This window comes from Heliangelus exortis, chromosome 3 (genome assembly GCF_036169615.1).
Source record: "Heliangelus exortis chromosome 3, bHelExo1.hap1, whole genome shotgun sequence".
NCBI classification, from domain to species: domain Eukaryota; kingdom Metazoa; phylum Chordata; class Aves; order Apodiformes; family Trochilidae; genus Heliangelus; species Heliangelus exortis.
Window position 1 is genome coordinate 102,033,581 of NC_092424.1, and position 25,767 is coordinate 102,059,347.

The following is a 25,767-nucleotide window of genomic DNA, read 5'->3' on the forward strand; positions in this document are numbered from 1 at the left end:
TGGGCAACTTCACATAGGCAAGTGTTACACAAGATAATAGCTTTATAAGCAGAACTGATGAAGGTCCCAAAAGAGACTTTAATGTATCATTTGGTCATTTGGTCAGTATGACCAAATGATAAAGATTTTTTGCATATATTTGTCTATATACATATAAAGACAGACTGCTTGACTATAACATGCAGGACCAGTAATGAACGGAACTGAGAAGCTTAATGCTTAGTTTATGGAGAAAGTAATTGCAGAAGAAACGGATCAGATGTGCTTTTACACAAATCCTGACTTGGGTTTGACTTCCTGGGGCAAATACCAAATTAGTCATCACTGCACTTTTGCTACAAATTATACTGAAGAAATTTAGCAACACATTAAGACTCCAGTTTTATGAAGGGAGAAGACAGAATCATTTCCCTTGGAGAAGTGTGGTGTAAGAGGGCAATAACCAGAGTCTGACTAACTGTACTGCACTACAACTAACAGTGTATAAAACCTTTAGAATCATGGAATGGCTGCAAGGGACCTTAAAGATCATCTAGTTTCAACCCCTCTACATGGACAGAGACACCTCTCACTAGAGCTGGCCTTGAACAGTTCCACGGAGGGGGCACAGGGATGAGGAAGAGATACAGAGTTATTGAATTGACGGAAAGCCTAACAAACTCTGGCTTAGGCAGTGCTAGAAGTTTATCTGGCTTTAAATTCCAGGTACATAAAAGGTGAAATAAGTTTTTTTTCTATACTGTACAGGAACCAATTATGCAAAAAAATCCACTTGTGGTAAAGTATATAATTGTAGCTGCTTCTCAAGTTACAGGGCTTTCATGATTGAAATACAGTAACTAGCTTGCAGAAGCTGGACTTTATTTCAAATCCTTTGTAGCATTTACTCTCATTCTACCCTGTTAAGGAAGGAGCACAGACTGCCTTAATACCTTGCCTGTATTTCTCATACCCATTGCTATAGGAGCAGTTTGGTAACAAAAAAAGCTAAGCACTTGCAGCTACCTTAATTAGACTGCATGTGTACTGTAGCTATTGCTGTCTTCTCCAGATGGCTTCCTGCAAGCCCTCTAAACTGTTTTTATTAGAGACAGATAAATCTATGAACGCTGAGAAGTCTTAAAAAAAACTATGACAAATACCAACTCTTAAGCAGAAGGCAAAGTCACAATTAAACTGAACAAAAATTTAGTGTTTTGACAACCTTAATTACTGCACAGCAGTTTCAAATACAACTTTTCAAAAGGTTTCCTATGTCATCTTGCCATAACTGGTATTTAAATGGCACAATTACACGTTCTCACATATCTAGTACGATCAGTTGAACACGTAAAATCTGACTATTAAGAAGTCAGTCATTGAAGAGTTAATAAGGAAGACTCAGACATAAAACCTATTGTAGCTGTGAAAACCATTACATGGGCGACATCAGTGAGAAAATACTGTGTATTGCATAGATATCAAAAATGTAAGAATAAACCTTTTTATTTATGTGGGCATTTAAAGAAGTTGCATTACAAAGCGTAAACACGTGACAGAACCTGGAAGGCATTGAAGACAATAATGTAACTGCATTTGCAAATAAAATGTTTAAAACAGGCAATAAATAAGTAATGTACTGAAGATTGAGAATACAACTGCACTTCCACTTGAGAAGCCTATTCATCAGATAAAGATTCTTAGAAAAATACCTCATTGTTTGAAATATAACAGTGAAAGTATAAAAATAAAGTAGGACTAATACAAAATTCTTGTATTGTGGAACTTGAAAGAACAAATTTAAAAATGAACACAAGTCCCCTTTACTTTGTTAAGCATTGAACATGCATGAAAGAAGTTTCAGGAACACCTACCTGGGTTTGTAAGGAACTGCTCACTGCCAGCAATGCTTCTATGGCATTTGGGGGACAGTGTGTCAGGGCAAAGGCCAGGAGTTCCTGACGCATTTCCAAATCATGGAAGCCTTCTGACTGTCCAAGCTGACTGCACACTACCCAGCTTTTAGAATAACCTAGAAGGGAACACGAAATGCACTTCTGAGGGTGGCAAACTTCACAAGTGACAGAAGGATGCTGCATAATTTTTGCTGACTGAGATGAAGCAGAGGCATGTGGCATTCCTGCCAACACTTTCCATCCCCTGAGAAAGAAACCATAAATGTTTCATAGAACAGAGATAAAACTCAGCCTTAAGGCTACCCAAATGCAGCAGAAACATTTCTACAAAAAAATGCTGCTCCAGAAATCACTGTGGCTTGAGTATTTTGCAGTTTCATGACTACATGGACCTCCATGACAACAGGTTTGGCCTATTTCTGTAGGACAACTATCCCATCTTCTGTAGGGTACTTTCTACCACCTGTCTTCTACTTTTGATATGCTGTGTCAGTTGACTTCCACAAACAAAACATAAGTGATTTCTGAATGAAATGGACTGATATGAAGTACCATACTTCACAGTAAGCAGACAGTCAAAAGATTTTCACCACCATCATCCCAAGCCATCTCCATTTATTCACTTTACCTGTAGCCATGAGCTCCTGGCAATGCATACTAGCTGCTTTGTAGTCCTGAAAACTGAGAGCTTGTTGCACTAAAAGGATTAAAACTTGACCTTTTCTCTCTATCGCATCATCTCCTATAGGAAAAAAAAAAAAAGATATTTTTATTAGTTAATTGGAGCTAATGGTTGACTTAACTGTACTACTTTATTTCTTGCGTAAATTATATGCCATAATATAAAAACCCTGTCTTGAAACTGAAGGAGAAATAGTTATTTGCTTTTTCCTGAAGGAAACAATAAAAAGTTATGTATTCTAAAAAATATTGGCATCATAACTGGCTAAGAGAACTACATAGCATGTTACGTTTTTTTAAAAAGAAGTTCTGAAAACTGTATTTATGGGATGGTTAAGATAGATCAAAAGGGATATTAAGGTAAGGAACACAACTGTAAATACAGACATTGAAAAAAAGCTTCTGTGAACTGCAACAGAAGAATTTTGAACTTTTTATTTTTTTTTTTTACAGTATAAAAAGTTCCACTTTAAACTCCCAATTCGCAGAGCCAAATAATTCATGAGTGTGGAAACCATGGATATTTAAAAATACCTATTGTAATAAATTTAGCAAGTAGAACTGAAACTAATTTTTCACACTAAACATGAATCCTGATCATCAGACTTTCTAGACAATGCTTCTTCTCCCAGTTATGAATGAAAAGAAGATTCAGATACTCTTGATATTTTCTGACTGAAGTTTCATCAAGAAACTCTATAGAAAAATGTCCTGTGCTTAATTGTAACACAACAGCATTCAACTAATTAAACACCTCCTTTTCAAAGCCAGTTATATTCAACACAAATAACATCTATACTCACGACATCTTATCAATCATCTGTTTGCTTGTTTTGGTTTGGGGTTTTTTTTGGGTTTTTTTTTGTTTTGTTTTTTTTTTAATGTTTTTTCCAATGAGAATGAACAAAAGATAATGGAATGACACCGGTTGATCCAGGCTTCTGCCCAAATAATTTGCATAGGAATAGTAATCTCTCACTATTAATTTAGAAGAGGATGGCAAGAAGCTAATAAAATTACTAATTTTTTTTTTAAGGCAAACTTCCTGCTCATGTTTCTCACCTATTATTAAAAGCAATTTTACACAGTCACTGTTGTTAGTTATTTGAAAAGGGCACTAGTTTATGAAACTGTATTACAACTTGTGAAATGCAAACATTCCAGAAGGTTAAACAGACCCAGTTCCAAAAGCCATTAAAGAGTACATGTTCTTAAATTGGGTGACTCCAATCTCAGATGCATCAACTTAGGCAAATTTATTTTAAAGCTTTCTCAAAAGATGTAACACTAGAACATACACTAGAATGACATTCAGGGAGGTGAAGTTACCCTAATTACTGAACTCAATCAAGTTTCCCCTAATCCCAGCACATCACAACTAACTCAGATGGAGAAAAGGTTGGTTTCCCATCATTTTAGCTTTTGGTCTCCTGTTCAGTATATTGCCAACACACAACGTTGCACATAAATCACATCCAAGGCTCTTCTGTTGTGAAATTTTACCCTCTGGAACCTGGAAACATCTCACCCAGGCAAAAGCAATTACAGATGACAAAAGAGCTGCTTCTGTCTACCTAATCTAAATGTGAACTCTCATTTCTGATAGAAATTTCTTATAAGAGATCCATACTTGCCACTCACCTTTTTATGCCCACTTTACCCTGACAGCTTTACTACTTACAGAGGGATTTGACTAAGTAGCAGACACAAATCTAAGGCAAGACAAATAATCAAACTATTGTCCCTCAAATTTCAGCTAGACAAAATAATCACTGCTATTTATTGCTACCTAAAAATCAGTGGGATTGCAGGGAAATGAGGGGGACTACTAGGAGTAAGGAACAGTTCTTAACTGTGCTTGAGCAGTCATATCCTGACAAGTCCCCCAGTGCCTTAGCTAATTAGTTTTGATGGAGCAGGATACATCTCTGCATGCTCTTCAGAAGTGCAAATATAAAATACAGGGATAGTTTTCCTTCCAGTCCATGGCTGCACTTTCTCATATTATCTCCACTGTTCACTCATTTAAACTTCCATTATCTTAACACAGGCTGTTAAGTCACAGAGCAACCACCAGTTCTGAAACCGGAATCCACTCCAGCACTGTCCAAACACTTTTTCACGTGTGAAATTGCTTCAACAGTGAAGTCATTAAAATACTACCTGCTGCAGATCTGTGGCATGGTCTGTTCTTCTATTCAAACATGAAAAAAATTACTGCTTCACATTCCTGATGCCTATTTGAAAGCATTTCTATTACTGAAGTCAAACAAAACCAGGTTCAGAAACTGGAAAGCATACCTTGTTTATTATTTGTGAAAGTTTGTGTGCATACAGTTGCTTCAGACTATTCCCTTCTTATGCCATATGGAAAACCAATTTGTATTCTAAGAGTTACTCGACACAGTAAAATTTAAAAGTCTCCACAGTTCTCAATATTACCTTTTTCTATGACGTTCAGCATTCAGATACAAGTTGATACAAGAAGATAAGACATTATACCTCAAAGGAAGTTGTAGTGAGGTGGTTGTTGGTCCCTTTTCTCTAAGTAACAAGCAAGAGGACATATGGAAACAGCCTCAAGTTGAGCCAGGGGAGGTTTAGACTAGATATTAGGAAAAAAATATTCTCCAAATGGATTGTCAAGCACTGGAAGAGACAGCTCAGTGAAGTGGCAGAGTCACCATCCCTGGAGGTATTTAAACAACATGCTGATGTGGTGGCTTAGGGACATGGATTAGTGGTGGACATAGCTGTGCTGGGTTAAGTTGGACTTGATTTGAAAGGTCTCCCACTTGAATGATTCTGTAATGCTATTTTAAATTATGACAGGAAAAATATGGAAGCAAAGAAATAACAGAAAATATTTTTTTTTTCTTGAGAATGAAAGGATGTTCAATACTTATTTAAAGTTTAGATCCAATTTGGACCATCTAAAGAAAAATAAAAGCATGAGGAAAGACTTTGAGGAAGATGTATGCTGAATGTGTGAGTGGATGAAACAATGTAATACTGAGTAAAACAACGTCATAAAAAATTTAGAAGTCAAATAGTATCAAAATTGTATGTATACTCCAGAAATTCCATGTCACCTACATCTGAATGATTGCTTCAACATTTATATAAGCGAGACAGTCAATGTCGAGAAAGGTAGATTTCAAAAACAAACTTTGATTTAGGAATGTGAACAAAGCTGAAGTCACTAGTATTAGTTTTTGTATATTAAAATTAATTAAATTACCAGACAAAGTTTTGAGCACAGAGAACAATGACCAAAAAACATTTCTAGAGAGCTTGACTCAAGAATTAAAAAGCAATGCTCACTAAATCTTTTGATACACAATAACAGTAGAGAACCGTAGCCATAATTTGTGATCCATAAGCAATTTTTTTATTACTCTTTTTTTTGGTCCTCTGTTTTTTAAGCAAGCATATAATATAAAGCAAATTCTTTCACACCCTAGCACAACTGAGAGTGTAGATTAAGTGAGGATCACGAGGTGCAGAACAACTTTAGCTCCCTGAGCAGGTGCAGATTTTTCAGCTGTCACGTTGACCGCATTCTCCCGAATTCCCTTTGGCTTTAAACTGAAAGAGGGTAGATTTAGGTCAGACATTAGGAGGAAATTTTTCACAGAGAAGGTGGTGAAGCACTGGCACAGGTTGCCCAAAGAAGTTGTGGATGTCCCTTCCCTGGATGTGGAAGATACCCCAGCCCACTGCAGAGGGTTTGGAACTATGTGATCTTTAAGTTCCCTTTCAAACCAAACCATTCTTTGATTCTCTGATGTCTACGTGCACTCTACTCCTGTATGCATTGCACATCTATTATTTTACAATTGCAATTAAAATACATCCGCTCATAGTATTTTATGGAGCCTTTATTAGGTATAGTATAAATAGTATATACCATACACAGATAAAAATATAAATAAAATTTATACGTGTATGCGGGAGCAGTGAAGAAAACGCGTGCAACCAATATGGTTGATAAACGAACTTCCCGTTTATTTCGCATCAACTTTCACTTACATAGTGCTTCTGTGACCACGCCCCTGCCACCATATAACAACATAACGTTTTATTGGACACCCGGTGTGTTTACCTGTAGCACAGCGAATCCCTGGTGCAGGTAGCACCGGAGTATGGGCCGATCTAATTGGCCCCCCAAACATGGATTTGGGCACAGTAAAGGGGTCACACCCCCTATCTCTTCGAGAATATTCAGGAATATTCTCCAACATTCTCCAATCCTCTCTAACATTCTACAACAAGTGTACGGATAGATGTAGCAAAAAGGTCTTTCGAAATCAGCAGTCAGATGGGGTGGGAAAAAACGGCAAACTCTGAAACAAATTCCTCCAGTTAGCAGGTAAGATAAAGCACACAAAAGCACCTGACTGCCAGAAACACACACTGGATCAGGAATCAAAGGGCCTGCAAATTTGAGCATATATAACCAATACAATATAACCAAAGTACAGTTTACAAGACAAAATTAGAACTTCTTTCACATCAAAGGTGGCTCATAAATCAGGATAATTGCATAAGTAGTGAAAACCAATTAGGGACGAAAAACAATTATTTCTTCCAGCAGCACTTAATCTAATTCTTCACTATGCAAATCCATAAAGTTCAATCCCTAGATTCTTTTTCAATACTCAGACTCATCCCAATACATCTCCATAAAACCATTCTCTTTCATCAGAAGCTGTTAAAAAAGTTACCCTTTCCCAGTAGTTTTACATCTGGTAACATAGACTATCTGTGCTAAAACTGCAAGGAAGGTTCTTTTTGTCTAGTAGTCAGTTTAAAATAGAACACACTCATTCAAGAATCTTACAATTCATACATGTGAGCTGCCCTTTTGGCTACAAACTAATCTGTGCATTACATCTTGTTATCATTCTTATGGCTATCAAAGTCCTAAAATGACTCTATGCTGTATTAATAATCTAACTTAAATTATGAGTCAACAGATACCTAAATATCATTTCCACATTTCTGGCTTTAATATATTTTTTCTTTACACCTACTATGAAATTTTATGAAACCATTCATTTACTGACTATGATTAGGTTATGAGAGTATTTCACTTAAAATTTGTTTTTTATAGCCATTATTAACCTAGCTATTAAAACCCCAACTCTAACCCTAACCTTAAATTCACCGTGAGCTAATTATTCCACTGTCACTGGAAGTATATACAGCAATAACTGAGGACTGAACAGTGAAGTTCTACCAACTTTTTTTAATCTGTTGGAAAAATATTGCATTTCCATGCATGACTTACAACAGTGATGACAATAATTCTCTCTCTGTATGCTTTTGGATACTCTTCTAGCTACTTGTTAATGGGATGAAATGTCAGGCACACAAAAAATCTGCAGTTATAGTGGTATGTAATTTATAGCTTTCAAGTCCAGAAAAACTGATTTTATTAAAATGAAAGAACCCTGATTTCCAGACCCATCACTCACAAATCAGTTTAGATAAAATTCACCATTATGACATTCTCATCCTGAATCTCTATCTTGCTCATAAATTAATACCCTGTACAGAAAGTAGTATTTCTATGTAAGTAGTATGACTATAGTCATCCCTTAGTGACAGTAAAATGGTTTTTAATCACAAAAGCTAGAACTACTTATTTTTAAAAAAAAACACATCCAAAAAAGTTCCAACACCACCATAAAAAATATCCACATCTACCACAGAAGGTCACTACTGAAAATGTTTTCTTGATACTTTTTTCCTTTTAAATAGATGCTATTTTATAACCAAAAGATAATCTCGAAAGTGGGAGAGTTGTTTTTTTTTTAATTAGCATAAAAAGCAAAAAAAACAAGTGTCATGTCAAAGCAGGGTTTTCCTTAGCAAGATTCACCCTTGAAATATACTTTTACTACTAAAACACCATACTTAATACAGGAACAACCATTAGTGTAACTCCCAAAGTCAACTGTTAAAGTCAGAGAGCCCAACATTCTTGGAAAAAATAAGTAATTTGTAGCATAAGTAGTAGTTCTAAATCATTTATCTTCTTAAAAATTAACCACCTTGCACAGTCATCTTTTTGTTTTCTCTAGCCCAGTAACCAAGTTGAAGGAAAATCAGGAGGCCGTTTTTCATAAGGCTTTAAATATCTTTTAAATCTCTCTTTACAGTGGTGTCTAAGTAAATGCCACTGTGATTTTACCAGTAGCACACAGAAATTACCATACCAATGAGCTCCATATGAATTGCTTAAAATTCTCCCATCTTTTAATCTCTGAAGGTGAGACCACAAGTTTGTTGCCTGTTCAAAAGTATATACCAGGGCACTGTAGATGCTGATCTACAAGTAAGGCATGATGGTAACACAACTGGACAAAATATTTTGTGCTTTTAAGCTTCATGGAATCACTTTAGATTTTGTTTTTCGTTCTCCCATCCAAAGAGAATCATTAAGATTCAAAAAGAATATAAAGCTCAGCAGCATAAGCCTGAAGAACCCAGAATATTTAGAAGAAAAATTGACAGACTTTAACCTGATGTGGGAGGAAGCAGAGAGGGAAAAAGCTGTACAGTATATAATGGGCAGAGTGTGTTATGCATTTGTCTCGAACAGTCTGAAGGACTTAAGAAGAGACAGACAGACACACACATATATATATATATATTTATACACACACCTGAATCACAGAGTATGTTTTATTCTATCTTTCTTTGCAGAGTTGGCTAAAGAGGGAGAGGTGTGTCCCAAACTAAATGTGTGAAATTGTTGCTTGAAAGTTGATGAAAATGGAATGTTGTTCCTACCATATTTTATACCCTGTATAAGACTTTGATGACTACATGCCATTTTGGCTTGTGCAAATGCAAGCATCAATACCTTGTGAAGATTCTTAGTTATCTCTAGTTCTCCTTTTCTCCTTTTCCCTTTCTATTCTTATTTTGTAGCCCCCTAGGGGAAGGTGTCAGACTGAGCAACAGAGTGATGTAACAGGTGGGATGTGTCATGCATTTGTTTGGAACAATCTGAAGGACTTAAGAGACAGTTCCTTGATAAGAAGGCAGGCCACAAAGCCAGAGACTGTTGACTCTGCTGAGAAGACACAATTCCTTGATCTTGAGTTGCAAACTTTGGGTGGTGACTTCACTATAACTGCTTTATTTCCCTTTCTTCCCCTCTCTTTTATCCTTCTGCAACTATAATTTTAAGGAACTGGTCCACAGGGTGTAGTACAACACCAATGTAATCCCTGGAACAAATACTTGACTGCCTGGTGCCTATGGAAATAACAGCCTGCATATGGCCTAGGGCCCGGATATGAAGACAATGGTAGAGATAAGACTGCAAGCAGAGTGGAGGAGATCTGCTCCAGGTGTTCCATCTGATATGTCCCAACCACGCTTACTCACAGTTGTGTTACAATTGTTTGAGTGAAACAGGCCTAATAAAAACAGGTGTGATGATGAGCTTCAGCAGGAGGGAAGTTCCCAGCAACATCAACCCACTCCTGGTATCCCTGGATCCAGGACTGGTAATCTTACTTCTAATTTTTTTTTTTTTTTTTTTTTTTTTGCATTATCTTTAGTTTATCCTTGTGGGATCCAACAAGAACCTCCACATTTCCAGAATTTGGAATGACACACAGCAACACAACAGAATATTACAAGTAAAATGAACAAATAAGTAGACTGGATCCAGCTACCCAACTAGGTCCCATCCCCTCCTTTCTGCCATCTTTAAGGTAGTAGCACTTAAAGGTCTGAGCTTACCAGTCACAATGACATTTCCAGCAATTCCTTTCTTTAGGATCAAGCCATCTCAGGAGGTCAGCAATCTAACTTCCATACCTCTGTTCATCACCCCAAACCCCTTGAGTATTTCCCTCCCTACACATAACACTATGCAGAAGTTGTCACTACTGTGCTTCCTGAAAACACAGTAAAACCCTATAAATTATTTAAGAAATATATAAAGAAAAAGCAGCCAGGCATGCATCAGTGCCAAAGTTGAAATACACTGATTTTATACACCATGCTGTATGAAATATAGATTTCTAATTTATATTCCTACGTCCTCATAATATACTGGTATAGACAAAGTATTTTTCAAAATCAAAAGAACTGCCAGAAACTTCATGTAAGCTATCTAAATTATAGACTTGTCACAATAGTTCTGAGAATCTTTCCTTCCTCTGGTCTTCCCCTTCTTGTGATCTTTCCCATACACATGCAATATTCTACACATATTTAAAAAGAAATTTTAAAAAAAATTTAAAAACTAGTATCCCTAAGGATGCAATCCTGAACACATTATTTCTAGTGCACAAAGGAGATAAATGAAGCACAAACAACAGTCAAAAAGCTTTAGTTTTTGCATCACAGATAACTTTTTTCCCCTCTACTGGGAGGGAATAGTCCCTGTAAATGGGACTAGTAATAAATCAAACTGTCTTTAGCAGAGACAATAAGATTTACTGGAATTTTAGTACTACCAATTAACCATGAGAGAAAATATCCTCAGCCACAGTTCTTTGAACCTGAAATGAGTTCTTACTCAAAATCCAGATTAGACAAGGCTGTTTTTATTCGAGGTATTAGTAGAAGGTAAGAGCAGCTGACAACATCAACTGTTTTACAAGTAAAATATTTCATTCCTCCCCAACCACTGCTCCCCCAGATGACTCAAGGATGTGATATCCTTGAACAGACATTCTAATTATCAACTCAAATGTCCAAAAACATAGCACAAATACATGTTGCAATTCACTGCCTTATTAATAGCTTACCTGCTACTCTCAGCAAATTTGCAAGTCCCAGGAGCTTAGCAGACTGTTTATAGTTTGCTGACATCTGAGCAAGACAGTCCTTGATGAGGCTGAGTCGATCTGAACACAAACGCACTGTTGAAAAGAACTGATGTTAGAGATTGTGTAAAATAAACCCTACTGCTGTATTCTGTATTTCTTGTTAAACAAAACACACACTGAAAGAGTAACAAGGAGCACAAAAATTCAAACACAATCTGAAAACCATCCTAAAGTTACTTGCATGTAGATCTTCAATTATATCTATAAATAAAAAGTTAAAAGGACACTACACTATGACCAGCCCCAATCACTAGCGAGTCAGGCTGGGAAGGGAGGGAGAAGACCAAAATGAAAACCTACTTCAGGTTTTCAGGCTCAACCTTGTAAATTTTATCTGACTTACCATATGCCTTTATGCATTTTTTTAAACTAGCATTTTTGCAACATCATCAGAAAGACTGCTAAAACAGATATTAACTTCCATTTAGAATGTCGTAAATAACTGATATTTCACACTACTTTTCAGGATAGAGAGGATACATAACAAAGATTGAAAGAACTGTCTTAGGCAAAATTTTCAGGCTACTTATTTTACATAAATATTTTCTGAGCAAGTGGAGAAATAGCCTGCACATCATCAGGTTGTGTTAACCACACCCTGACAAGCTTATAATTAATACTGTGTTTCCAATAAGATTTTATCAAGAACTAAATAATGAACTGCATAATTTAGTATCATAAACCAATTGCAGTGCTCTTTTTAGCTAGCTAGAGGGTAGCTAACTTCTGGCTGCTGCTTTAGAAAGCATTTCTATATCACCCAAGTTCTTAGAATACAGAGGAATAGCATGTAGATCTTCCATGTGACTCTCAGACATCCATGTCTACATGCAAGATAAACTGTGTTAGCAGATAGCTTAAAACATACAATATTAGGCCCCCCAGTAAGAGTAAAAAAGCACTCACATAGTAAAAACCCTATTAAGAAGTTCTGGAAATCAGATTAGACTAAAATGAGTAAAGAATGGAGAGGTGGAGAGGCAAGAAATAGTTATGCTTTGATTTCATATATATGTAATATATGTAATACTATACAGCAGTAAAATGTTTTCATTTGCTGATTGTATAAGCAAGATTTTTTTAAATATCCAATGTAACTGACATAATAACATGGGTGAAACACTTGCAATAAAATGGACTTTTCACCTATCATGTTAATAAAGAGTCTCCAAACCAGATTTTGTCAAATACATTTTAACAGAAGCCCACAACCCTAACTGCTGAGCTTGCTAAAAATCTAAGTAAGGAGGGGAGATCTGCAGAAAACTAAACATAAAAGCGCAAATAAAAGTCTATTGCTAATTCTTATAGTGGGAATAACTGATCTTTAATGTTATTTTAATGACATTCTATCAAAGTTAACTGACCATTTAAAGGCTTTCACTGAAACTTTAAAATATAATTTTAATCATATTAGATTAATTTGATTTACATGAAAGACACCGAACAGAAGATAAGTCAGGATTATTAATAAAATTATATGCACAATTTCACATATTCTAATTAATTGAGATCAGTTGTATTATGGATACTGCTAATGCAATACTATGTTTGAACTTTTTTTTTTTCTTAAGAGTTACCTTCACTTTCACACTGAAGAAGATGAAAAAATACAAACCTACAGGCCAAACAGACTAAAAAATAATTTTGCCAACTGTGCAGTATTTCAAGACTTAGAAACCACACTTCTCAGTCAGAAACAGTAAAATGAGCAACAGCTCATTTTGAAGGAATACTTGGAAAAAAAAGAAACAAAGAGAAGACCAAAGTAAAGTAACAACAGCTATTAAGAACATCCACTCCACTTATCCACAGACCCACAAGTGCTTTCCATAAATCCCAGCACTCCTCTGCACAGTGCCAGAAGTAAAACACAACCATCAGCACCTTTCACTGGGACTCAGTGCTCTTCTCAGTCAGTTCTTTTAGAGTGCTTTCAATACCAGTGTTCATAAAGTTTCACACAGCTGTCCACACACTATACATTCAAGCTTCCCTGAAAGCCAGGTGGATGAGATCTCTTGCATTTCTTTCACTTAGAAAACAGCAGGGTTTTGCTAACAAAGCAATGACTTTGGCAGAATCTATAAGTAATAGAATATACTGTAATATATTCAATTTGCCCATTTTTCTTGTTGTCCGTAATTTTCCTTCCTTTCCAACTTCTGTCCAGTAACTTCCCATATGACTGTACTGAGAGTTACAAAACAGATTTAAAGTTTTAGATAGGTCCTCAGAAGAAATATTTGTAAAAGTTTTGTGATATTTCTTGTCACTGAGTTTTATATGAAACAGCTCAGTGGAGACATGAAAACTGCTTATACATGAGCTATGCATCTTCCACCCATTATTTCAAAGCTCATCAGCATGGGAAAAAGTAAACAGTATTTTACACATACCAGGAGCTCTGGATACTTAGTATTCTAATTATTAAGAAGTCCTACTAAATATAAGTCACAAAACTCAGAATACATAGACATCTTTTTGGTATGTGCCTCTAAGCTGTTTGGATATTGGGAAGCTATTTGGGAAGGGACCCTTTAGTTTACTGATGCAACAGTGAACTATTTGTCATGCATATTTACACATGCAACTTAAGTAATCATAGAAAGAATAAAAATATGCCATACCTTGCAATGGTAACATTTTCACACCAAATTCTTCAAGGTAGCTGAGAGCATGAATGAGATCCAGTTCCTCCTGAATGGCACTTGGACAGTCTACAATAAGTTGTAGACAGCACCTAAATAGATAGGAAATTTTTTTTTTCTAAAAAAGCTTTAATAAATTTAGAGTTAAATTTGTGGAAGAAATTCACTTGTGAGTGAAAAACAGAAACAAACAGATGCAACCCAAAAAAAAAAAAAAAAAAAAAAAGAAAAAAACAAACAAAACTCCCACCAAAACTCTTAGACAAAGATTTCTTTACTGAGAGAGTAGTTAGGAATTGGAACAGACTGTCCAGGGAGGTGGTGGAAGTATTTAAAAACTGTGTAGATGAGGCACTCCAGGACATCTCTAGTGGGTGCTAGAAATATTGATATATACTTTACTGGGGAGGGGATGTTGACTGTTGGAGGGGGTGATCTTAGAGGTCTTTTCCAACTGTGGCAATTCTGTGATTCTGTGAATTACAAACAGTTTGACTGTATTACTATAATCAGTACATAAAAAATGTGGTAACGTATATATATACCATTATGGGTCAAGATGCACTTTAATAGTGAGAGGGAAAAGAACTGAACATTTTTCTTGTAATTAGTAGGGAAGTGTACTCACATCTAAGTAAAAGTAGTACTTTATAAGACATACCTGCCTTAATAGTCGAGTATTATTGCTTGGTTTTTTGTTTGCTTTTTGTTTTGGTGTGTTTGTTTTTTTTTCAGTAAGTGCCTCAGGAAAATGAAAACCCATTTGGATTAACACATAACACACTACCAATGAAACAGCAAATTCTAAGAACAAAAGGGACAAAAGACAAAACGAAACGCATGCCTCTATTTTAAATATTTAGGGTAATCCAAGGCATCAGTCTTCTGAATAGATACTATCTAATTATTTTACCTATCTGCATCTATACTGTAAAAGAAAAAATTTCCAGATCTAATTCTATATAAGAATGAACACCCACACTACAGCCTCCAAGGCTGCTCTATGCCCAAATTCCTTTCTGAATAACTATTTGGCTTATTTCTTAATGTAACAAAGCGGGACAGACAGCCTAAAATTAACTCTTACAATCTGGGAAGACTAATGTGAGAAAAAAATAAAAGAATAAGCAGAATTCTATGCAATTGTGGTCCAATGCTGCCACATTGAAAAGGTTCATATGACACACACAAAAAGCTTCTTATCTACAGGGAAGGCCTTGCACATTTCTTGTTCTACCTGAATTCTCTAAAAGACCATTCCAGTAACCAGGGACAGCAATCGTGTACATATATACAAAGCAAGGCAGTGGAGAAAAACACAAAACAAAAAGAAACTCAAACAAAAATCTCTTACAGAAGTCAATGCTATTGTTTCCATTTACCACCTAATTTTACATGGAGAAATAAACCCACAGAAGATTCATCCCCTCTTGCAGGGAAAAGAAAATTCAAGTTTCATTTAAAATTCATTACAAGTAATATGTATTTACATATATGGTAACTGTAAATATACCTGGCCAAATCCATACAACTGTCACTTGAACTCGTTGATGAATTGAAATATTCTCTGCCAGCAGCCAAAACCAGTTCAATACTTTTCGCATAGCTGACTCGGTACTGGGGCTTCCCTTTTGAGGAGCTTGGTGGATCCACTGACCAAATACTGCAATGCATCATTTCTCCAGCTAAGTGGATATTGTCTATACTGCTTGAGCACAGAAGACTTTCTGTGAATATCTAAAAGAAAGAACAACAGATTAATAATCTGCAGTAGCAGCTTCAAGTAAGCTCATCCACAATGTATGGAACCAATACCTTCAAATAAAAGAATCCTTGAGGTCAAAAGAATGTATTCAGTCTAATAAAAAAATGTAACTTCTACCAAGAAGAGTATTAGAACAGCTAAAATTAAGTAGCAGAGAGTTATTTTTCCTTACTGCAGGAAAAAAGGCCCATTTACAGTATGACCTAGAGATCAGAAATTAATTACACCTACAGTCTGAGGGGCTAGTAGGATGTATGAATATGTAAAGGCAGTTCAGTGTAAGACCACCAATTTATGAGAAGAAATTTTGTATCCCTGAAAAAACTAAAAATACTTAGAACCAACCATGTAAGATGTTAAGTTTCAATCAAGACTATCTTCAAAAAATGCACAGTAATATACTGCAGCATCTGCCACAAAACATCTAACAGCTATTATCAGGTCAAAGTTTTGCCCATTTTAAGACACTCAAAATAATCTCAATGCCTTAAACAAATAAACTAGCGGGTTGTTTTGGTTTTTTTTTCACAGTCCTAAAGAACAGCAACACATACATTTAATAGTTTCAGAAAATATCATAGCTGCAAAAAAAATGGCCTTTATCGAAGGTTTTACAGTTGTAACAAATTAAATAGAACCAATGAATCACAGAACAGTCCAGGTTGGAAGGAACCGCAAAAGATCACCTGGTCCAGCCCTACATGGGAAAGTGGGCATAGATGAGACTGTGTTAAATCACATATTGAAATTAAAGTATTTCTTTACCAGGAAGAACCTTTGCAAACTATTTCATTCTTTGGAAAGAAATGCAGTTCAGTGCTTCTTAAAAAATACCATACAATTGGACCATCTTCTATTTCACAATACATTAATGCTCAAGGAATACTGAAAGATGCAAAGTGCAATAGCTGATTCTTCTTCCTCCAAGATGACATACATACAATTTGCCTCTCACAAAATGTATAGACATAAAGTTCTTCCTCAACAGGACAGGATTCACTTTGCATGTAAGCAGACTAGAGCAAGTATCAGGTCAAGAAAAGTCTATTTACATGTGATTTCAGATCTTTACTGCCTCATTAATTTTTTGATTTTGCAGTCACCAAACTATACTTGAATATAACAGCACTATATTTCTAAGCATTTTCAGCATTCCTAAATAATTTTTCCAAAACACTTTTTTTTTAATCCTATGGCAGACAGGTTAAATAAACCTCTTAATATTAGAAAATACTTTAGAGATCAGAACAAGGCAAATACTATGATTTTCAGAGTGCTCTAGTACTATTTTTTAAATGCACTCTAAAAAAATTCCAAGTACACCCAGCATTAGCCTATCATAAAACCATGAAGATTAATACATTGTAGTTCTCTCTGAGCAACTCAAATTGTAAAACTACAGAGAAAGAGGGAATTTTTTATGTATAGGATAAATAGCATTGCTTTTTCCCTTCATTATTTTTCTAATTTGCTTTTAAAACTTCTTCTAAGAGCTAATCAGATTGGTAGCCACAAGCAATTAAATCTTGAAACTGTAATAAAACACAAACTGCAAAAGATGTGTCTATTTCAAAATTACTTATAGTGGATATGGTAGTTTTTGTTATAAACTATTGTGTGATGAAATGAAAACGTAGATAAGCAACACACGTAACAGCAAATTTTACATCAGTCTAGTAGCTGGTCCTTTGAAAGTATTAATGACATAGGTTTGGGGTTTATGCATAGGCAGGGTTTTTTTTCCTTCAATTAATTTAGATTTCTCATCTCACATTACTCTGCTTCAACTGAAACAGCAGAAAGTCCATAATCCTATAATGATCTTGGATAATATCAAAACAGAACTTTATCATTAAGAAATGCTTGGCTGATTATAACATTTAGCTAAAAAGACTGCCTATGTGCACTAGTTTTAAGTGTTTATAACTAAACACATTTGTACAAAGAATCTCAAAGTCTCAAGAAGCTGACACAATTTTTTAAGAAGTAGAATTCTAGTAAAAGATATACAGAATAGTATTAGAAGGGCTTTTGATGAGGAGAATTAGCATAGGAAGTTTCTGATTTTAATGAAAATGCCATAAAAGAGACAGTAGGCAACCAGTTAATATATTGTATGAAAATGTACTGTCTTTTGTGAGCAACAATAACAAATAAGAATTTTAGCTTACTTGGGATACAAATCATTAAGAAAACACAAAACTCACCTCATAGCAAGTATCTGCAAGTAAGCATGTATACACTTTCTGCTGCATGTCTAACATATCCTGGAGCAATTCCTTCCACTGTGTCTCATTGACTGATGGTTGCCTACAAACATTTTAAAAATTAAATATTCTCTTCCTTAAGGAATTTAAAGAAAAGCAGTAGGTAACACTACAGTTCCACTAAAAAATATGAGTTTTCTCAAATGCTATTTGACTCTTTAATTGGACTTTTATTCCGAAGTTATTTAAAACCAGAAAATTTTTAATATGAATTAACATTACAAGTGTCTGTGGGATAAAATTGTTTGACATCAACAATGCAGTACCCACAGTGTTTTCTATCATTGATTTCTGTGGTATAAAGCAGGGATTTAATCAATCTTTATCAAGACAGCTCAAGTAGGTTTTGATACCTTTCAACAGTACATCAGAAAGTTGGCAATGCCATCTTCTTGCTGACTCAAAAAGAGCTGAGAAAACCAAATTTGTAACAGCAAGTGCTGCTCATTGCAGGAAATCTCAAATGATTAATCAATCGCATGAAATCACAGGAGAATAGAGTAGCAAATTTTGTTCCTTAAACTGGACCAGTATTTACTCCTGACCTTCTGTATCCATAGATCTCTGTTTACTCACAGATCTTCCTCTAAAACTCTATGTGCTCTATCAAAACTTTGACTAGTAAAAAAAATATGAAGGTTTTCTGACATTATCTTGAGCTTTGCAGATTAAAAGACTTCTTTAAACTACACAAGCTAGTACAGCTAATACTGATTTTTTCTAGTGGCATTAGCTTTCATTTTAGCAAAGCGAAAGGTCTTTACAAAAAGTGAAAAATCAACATTTTTCCTACAGAGACATTGACTTGATCTTTCTAAAGAAAGGATTCTAGAAGTCTTAAAAAGCTTTCAGCATGTCCAAGCTAAATACTACTCTACCATCTCCTATAAATTGTTATGCAAGTTTACTTTAAGTAAGAACAAAAAAACCCCAAACTAATTCACAGTGACTGCTGTTTTTCCCAGGGCTCAAGCTTTTTATGTGCTTATGCCAAGAGCCATGTAATAATTCATCTGCTGTTCAAAGACATATTAAATGAAGTAGTTCTTAAACAGAAAAATTGAAACATTATACTGGGCAATATATGAGGTAGAATCAATATGTAAAATCAATAAATTACCCTATTACAAGTGCTCCTAAGAAAACAACAAAAAAGAAAGTGTTATTTAACAAATCCTACACTCTCAATAAATGTAAAAAGGCCTTAAAGGACCTCATTTACAACACGTTATCTTTCACTGTTCATCATCTTGCAGTAATTTGCAGCCAGAATACCTTCTAGGTTGGTTTACTTGAACACAACATAATGAAACAGTTCTGAAGCAAGACAGTGTTATTTGAACATGGAGAATCCAGCCAAAACATTAATAATGTTAATCACAAGGTTATCTAATGTATGTTAGGTACACTGTTTTCAGTTTGAACAGTATGGTTCCCCACTCTAACAAAACATGCAGGTAGATTCTTGTCACCATGCTGTCCTTCCTCCCTTGTTTCTCATCCCCCTTTGAGTACTGACTTGCGACCTGTGTGCCTCGTTAGCCTGATCATCAGCTTCTGGGCCTCCTCCACATTGTGCTTTGTGTCTTTGACAAAGGAAACAGGTTTCTGAAGTCCATGTGTCTCCAACAGCTCTGACACACTGTAAATGAATAGTAAACATTTTAAAATCCTGCACAGCTGTAGAACTACCTCTGCTGCAAGCAGTCTTAAAGCTGTCTCAAACTACAAACAGTCTCCATAAAGTCTATAAAAGTATGGCCTTTATTTATCAAAAAAAAAAAAAAATATATATATACTGTAGGGTAAATCTATATTGTATACTGTAAGGTAAACTCATCACCAATAGCCTGATGATATACCTTAAGAGCTTTTAGGTTTTGATCAAAGTATTACACAGTATTAAGATAAAAACAACAAATTCCCTAAATAATGCTCTTCTCCCTCAAAAAAACCCAAACCAAAAATACAACAATTTTCTTCCAATGAAAATATTTGTATGGACTTGTAGTAGTCAAACAGCTAAAATAATTCAAAATTTCTGAGTTCTGAATGCAAAAACTTACAGATTATCTTGTTGACAGCACTAGAATTACCACTGCTTTCCTGCCATAAAAAAGTTCTTGACCCAGTGACTAATGTAAGAATGCATTTTTAATTTGAGCAAAATTGAATACCTAAGTATTTGTTCCAGTTCATCTACTTCATCATGAAGAGAGTTAGTTTGATCTGTTTCAGGCCTGCAAAGATATTATATAATTAATATTAAATACATATATACACACACATTATTCCTGTAATTTCTTCATGTAATTTGTATTACACAGACATAAAGATAAGCTGTTTGAAACCTTTCTTGATAAAAGTCAAGCACATGTTTGATTGACAGGATCAAAACTGTTGGTTTCTTGCTGGAAGGACAGCTAAAACTGAGAGGGTCCCTCAGACTGCTGCTTATAAGCTAAGTTCAAGACACCACTAACTGTAACAAGACCAACAAGACCAGGAGGACAGCATTAACACTTGGTATCTCTTTAGCAGGGTATTAAAGTCTAAAAAATACTACAGAAGCATTGGTCTAGGCTGCTACTTCATATTACATTTTGTTGAATTATTTGACAGGGTACACATACAGCACAAGCATATGCATACACATATAACCACAGCAACTTAGAGAGGAACCTGTATTCTAGTAACATTATCTACCCTTTAGTGTTTTAACATTTATTTTTAAAGTATTAATTCACAACTATATTTAATATATCTAAAGCTGATAATGTTTACCCATATCCTCTTTGTGGAAGGCATTCCAAAATGTCATAACAGAGAGCGAGCTGGTCATCCCGTTGACAACTATAAATGCACTCCAGTGCTGTAACCATAAGCTGGTCTTGATCAGGAATAATTTTTTGCTGACACTAACAAGAAAATAAAGCACATTACTTTTAGTTTTCTGTTTCTAATTCAACAGTTAAGATTACACAGTATTGTAGTAAGTTTCTTCTGCATATAAAAAGATGGGAACTCCAAGTAAATAAATTTGCTTTTGTTTTAATTAGACTGCCTCTTGCCAACAAGAAGTACCTGTTGGAAGCCACAACCCAAGACATAACTCAGACAGTTTCCTAGACAGACACTTCAAAAACCAGTGGTAGACTATTACAGTCTTTTCCAATCTGAGAGGCGGAGAGGGTGAAAGGCAGAGGAGGGCAATTTACCAGCAGTGCAGTTTCTCAGGAAAAAAAAGGATTAGTATAAAAGCATGAGATCCTGAAACTGCCCCATATCCATTTTTTTAAAAAGCAAGTATGCGAGGAATTCACTTTAAAAGGATCACCAGAAAATTACTTCAAAGAAGAATCTTTAAAATAATTTTTGTTCTCCTAGGTCAACATAATAATTACACTGGCTTGCCAATCTCATCAAGGGCAGTTTAGTTGCATCATAACTTATGCTATGATACTTTTTACATAATTTTTTGTAAACCATTAACAAATACTGGGTCTAAATTGATGGGAAAGATCAAACAGATGATCTGATTTAGAAGATGAACTAACTCTACATACAAATTCACCTACTAAGAACAAGAATTTCCAAAGAAACCAGTCAAATCATCAGGGCTCTACACTTACAGCAGGTTTTGAATTCTGAAATATCTTCAGAGGTAGAGTCAGATCTTCCTTTGCTAATGTTACTAAATATTCTTTAAAAAGTGAATTTGCCAGACCAGGGGACCAATTTTCACAGCGGTGGAGAAAAGGGATCATCCACTGATAAACGTTCTTCACATATTTTGCAGCAGAGGACTGGAAAGCACAATGTGTTACAGAGAAGAAAAGAGCAAGTTCAGCTTCATTGTCCAAAAACAAATAAGAAAACAAAAAAGATTATGATCATTATAACAGAAACAGTATCTTGACCTATGACAAACAATAAATGAAGTCTAACACTGCTGATGCACAGATCACTGCATCATGAAGCACTGAAATCATGCATCACCTTCCTGCTACCAAATGGCTCAGCAGTAAAGCCCATTACACGAGGAAAGCCTGAGTTCCCCCTGCAATTTCAGACTGAGTGAAAGATCAACTTGTATTCATGTTGGAGTAGCATTACTTTCACTATGCAAGAATGCAGGACAGAAAAATTGATTATGAGTGGGTACATAGATCCTAGCAAAATACTGAAAAGCCTGAGGAGCTTTACATGAATGAATGTTCTCCTCTACTGCTTATGTATGTTCTGAATGAATTTCAGAGCCCTGTTCCATTTCTAGGTTTTTTACAACCTTTCCAAGAGGTTCTTTTCTACTCTGAGATGTCATTCATAGGCTGAACACAGGTATGCCACAGAGGCAAACATTAAGATTTTTTGTCAGTATTTCAAGACAACAAAACACATCCATGGAAAACGTTCAGTGTTATTGTATCTGCAGTATCATCAACAGCTACACTAATTTATAAAGGGCCAGTGAAAAAGCAATTCACAGCTTTCAAAAGACTGTATGTCTTTTGACATTAATGTTCAGTCCTGTGCCTAGAATGGGGAAACAGGTCTCCCAGAAAACTGAGACATTTTAGCTTTTATTAAAAACAAATAAACAAAGAAAAAAGGAACACTAAAAGTGTTGAATTCTTGCTTAAGATGAAAATGTCAGCCAGTAACAGTTTCTTTATATACATAAAATCTAGAGTAACCTGTAATTACTGGAAGTCAAGGTATACTTATTGATCTAGGGCCCTTCCAACCTTAAGCATTCATTATGATTCGGTGATTCTATGATTTATGCAAAATACTTACATTCTTCATCAATAATCTCAGCTTTTCAATGTCTTTCATCTCTACAAGTTCCTGCAAAGTCAAGGTTCGATCACCATCAGTCTCATAAACTATTGTCTCTAGAGTGATCAGATTGTCACAAAGCACCTGCAGACCAGGAATATTCCTCTCCATGCCAAGACGAACAAGAGACAGAGCACAGTCCACCTGAAAAATAATAAAAACCCCTGCTGTACAATTTTTTGCCAAAAGAACAATTTCAAGTCTAATATATATCTTGATTGTATATCCATTTTCTTTCCCTATTTCTTTTGCTTAATAGGCAGTTCTAAGTTCCTAGAAATTTCTGTGACCTGTATATTCCTAAATGGATTAATGTTGTCAGTTTTATAAAGACAAAATAAAATGTTTAATCTTAGTGGATGAGATTATCATACATCTTTTGACCCATATGAGCCCTATCAATGCCTGTAAACTGAAGGAATTTTTATTTCTTTTGGAGATCACCCACAGAGATAGTGGCCCTGTACTCAGCACTGGTGAGGCTGCACCTGGAGTCCTGTGTTCAGTTCTGGGCCCCTCACTACAAGAAAGACATTGAGCTGCTGGAGTGAGTTCAGAAAAGGGCAACCAAGGTGGTGAAGGGTCTGGAGAACAAGTCCTATGAGGAAAGGCTCAGGGAATTAGGAATGTTTAGTTTGGAGAAGGGGAGGCTGAGAGGTGACCTTACTGCCCACTACAACTCCCTGAAAGGAGGTTACAGGAAGGTGGTGCTGGCCTCTTCTCTCAAATAAATAGTAATAGGGCTAGAGAAAACAGCCTGAATATGCACCAGGGGAGGTTTAGACTAGATCTGAAGATTTTCTTTACTGAGAGCCAAGTTACAAGCTGGAACAGGATGGCCAGGAAGGTGGTGGAACCACCATCCCTAGAAATATTTAAAAACTGTGTAGATGAGGCACTTGAGGACATGCTGTAGTGTGCATGGTGATACAGATATTGATAAATATATTTGTATTTATTTTAGTGGAGGGGGTGCTGATGGTTGGATGGGCTGATCTTAGAGGTCTTTTCCAACAGTGACAATTCCATGATTCTGAGAGATACATCACCTCATTTCACTGCATAGACACAGTGACCACTCATCTATGGGCCACACTGTGATGTCAGCACCAGTCAACACTGGTATTGCTTTAATTTCAAGTGCAGTGTGCCCAACAACATTCTTGTTTTAAGTACAAGTGCAGTGGGTCAGGTCAATCTGGCACTTTCTGATCTTGCCTACTCAGGCAGTCAGTTTAAACAATCTGGCACCTTCTGTCCTGGTACAACTGCAGTGAATTGGGGTGATCAGGAACTCCCAAACTGTACATAAAACTCCTGTTGCCTGGGAAATGTACCCAAGAACCCTCCCGCCTGGACCTAAAATCACCTGACAAAGCCACAGTGGAAGAATACCGACCAAAGTCAATCATCCTGTGACCCTATAGAGATCCACCCTGAATCAAGGCCCTTTGGAGCTCCCTGGGATCATAGCAGGTTGCTAGCCTGTATTTCACAATGAAGGATTGATTTCAGCAAATGACAAGAGTGCATTTTGTATTTCACAATGGAAGATTGGAAGAGCCAAGTATATTAGATATGATTCAATTTCTTTGAACGTTTTATTATAAAAATGAGTAATTCCCTTTAAATCAATCTCATGATATTCAAAGATTATTGGGTACCAAAATTTTCTAACATCTTAGTAATAGAGGTTAACCTTTATATCTGGCGTGTGTGTATCTGAGTTATCTTAGAAACATGTAATCTTAAACTAAATTGCTGTGTTTGATTATAACAAATTGTTGATTATTGACTAATTATTGCTAGAAAATCACATCTACTTGTGATCTGTTTTAATGGTGCTAATGAACCTTGCTTCAAAGCCACACAAGACCTATAATCAATTATTGAAGCACTACACTGAAATCCCTAACACATAACCCCTTTAGATAAAAACTGCTGAACAAGTCTAGGATTTGGAGTGTATTCAGCAGCACCTGGACTTCTCTCTGAGAAGGACTTTAGAAAGCAAGAGAGTCCATTTCGAACCTCATGACTTAATAAGGTCTCCCTCATTCTTGTTCCCTGATCACTGTATAAATAACTCCAATCCAGTCCTGATTTGATTTTCTCAGACTCTTGTATAGATTGTTTCTAAGACCTGTGTAAGTCACTCCAGCTCAATTCAATGTTTCTACGTCCCTTCCACATAATAGTACAGTGAATACTGCCACTGAACTCTGTTAAGAATTTACATTAAAATTACTTTTTGTAGTATCTTTGACAGTTATTTGTAAAACATCCTTAAATCCTTCCATTTTCATCTGCAACACTGGAATAGAAGGGATTGATTTAAATGATGATAATCAGTTAAGTGACTCAAGTTATGCATACCTCTGCATGTAACATGACTTTTCTGGATGACCATGAATTAATAATTTTAATCTCTGCATTTTATTTCACAGAACATAATGAAAGTCTTTTTCCCTGGTGAGTGAAAATACCTTTATATGAAAAATTCTGTTCTGATTTCAAAGAATGCAACACTGGTTATATGTATTCAGTGATGCAGATATAACTCTGGAAGAGTAGAATGCAAATTCATTTATATGTTAGTAATTTAATTGATTTAATTGATCCTTGGAAGGTGTTTTTATTGTCATGCCTACTGATAGGCTACTAAGATCACAGAGCACTACGATTAAAGAGCCTTGGAGGATTGCAAACATGAAGAATAAAATAACTCACCCATCAGAACAAACTCATACAGATGCTTCCATCCAACCTCCTTTAATACAGCTAAACCGGTTTAAGAAGCAGTCA

General features: G+C 35.7%; 1 protein-coding gene across 1 annotated transcript in view; it reads right to left on the reverse strand.

Moving 5' to 3' along the window:
* The window catches only part of NBAS (NBAS subunit of NRZ tethering complex), a 158,682-nt gene that overhangs the window by 88,126 nt on the left and 44,789 nt on the right, over positions 1-25,767 (reverse strand). Inside the window, exons 24-34 of the mRNA XM_071741942.1 lie at positions 22,921-23,106; positions 21,753-21,926; positions 20,905-21,038; positions 20,298-20,360; positions 19,640-19,762; positions 18,061-18,163; positions 15,602-15,825; positions 14,068-14,180; positions 11,357-11,470; positions 2,524-2,637; positions 1,854-2,011 (exon numbers count right to left, since the gene is read on the reverse strand). Of these exons, the coding sequence (XP_071598043.1) occupies positions 1,854-2,011; positions 2,524-2,637; positions 11,357-11,470; positions 14,068-14,180; positions 15,602-15,825; positions 18,061-18,163; positions 19,640-19,762; positions 20,298-20,360; positions 20,905-21,038; positions 21,753-21,926; positions 22,921-23,106 (1,506 nt within the window). The remainder of the gene's footprint in view (positions 1-1,853; positions 2,012-2,523; positions 2,638-11,356; positions 11,471-14,067; positions 14,181-15,601; positions 15,826-18,060; positions 18,164-19,639; positions 19,763-20,297; positions 20,361-20,904; positions 21,039-21,752; positions 21,927-22,920; positions 23,107-25,767) is intronic.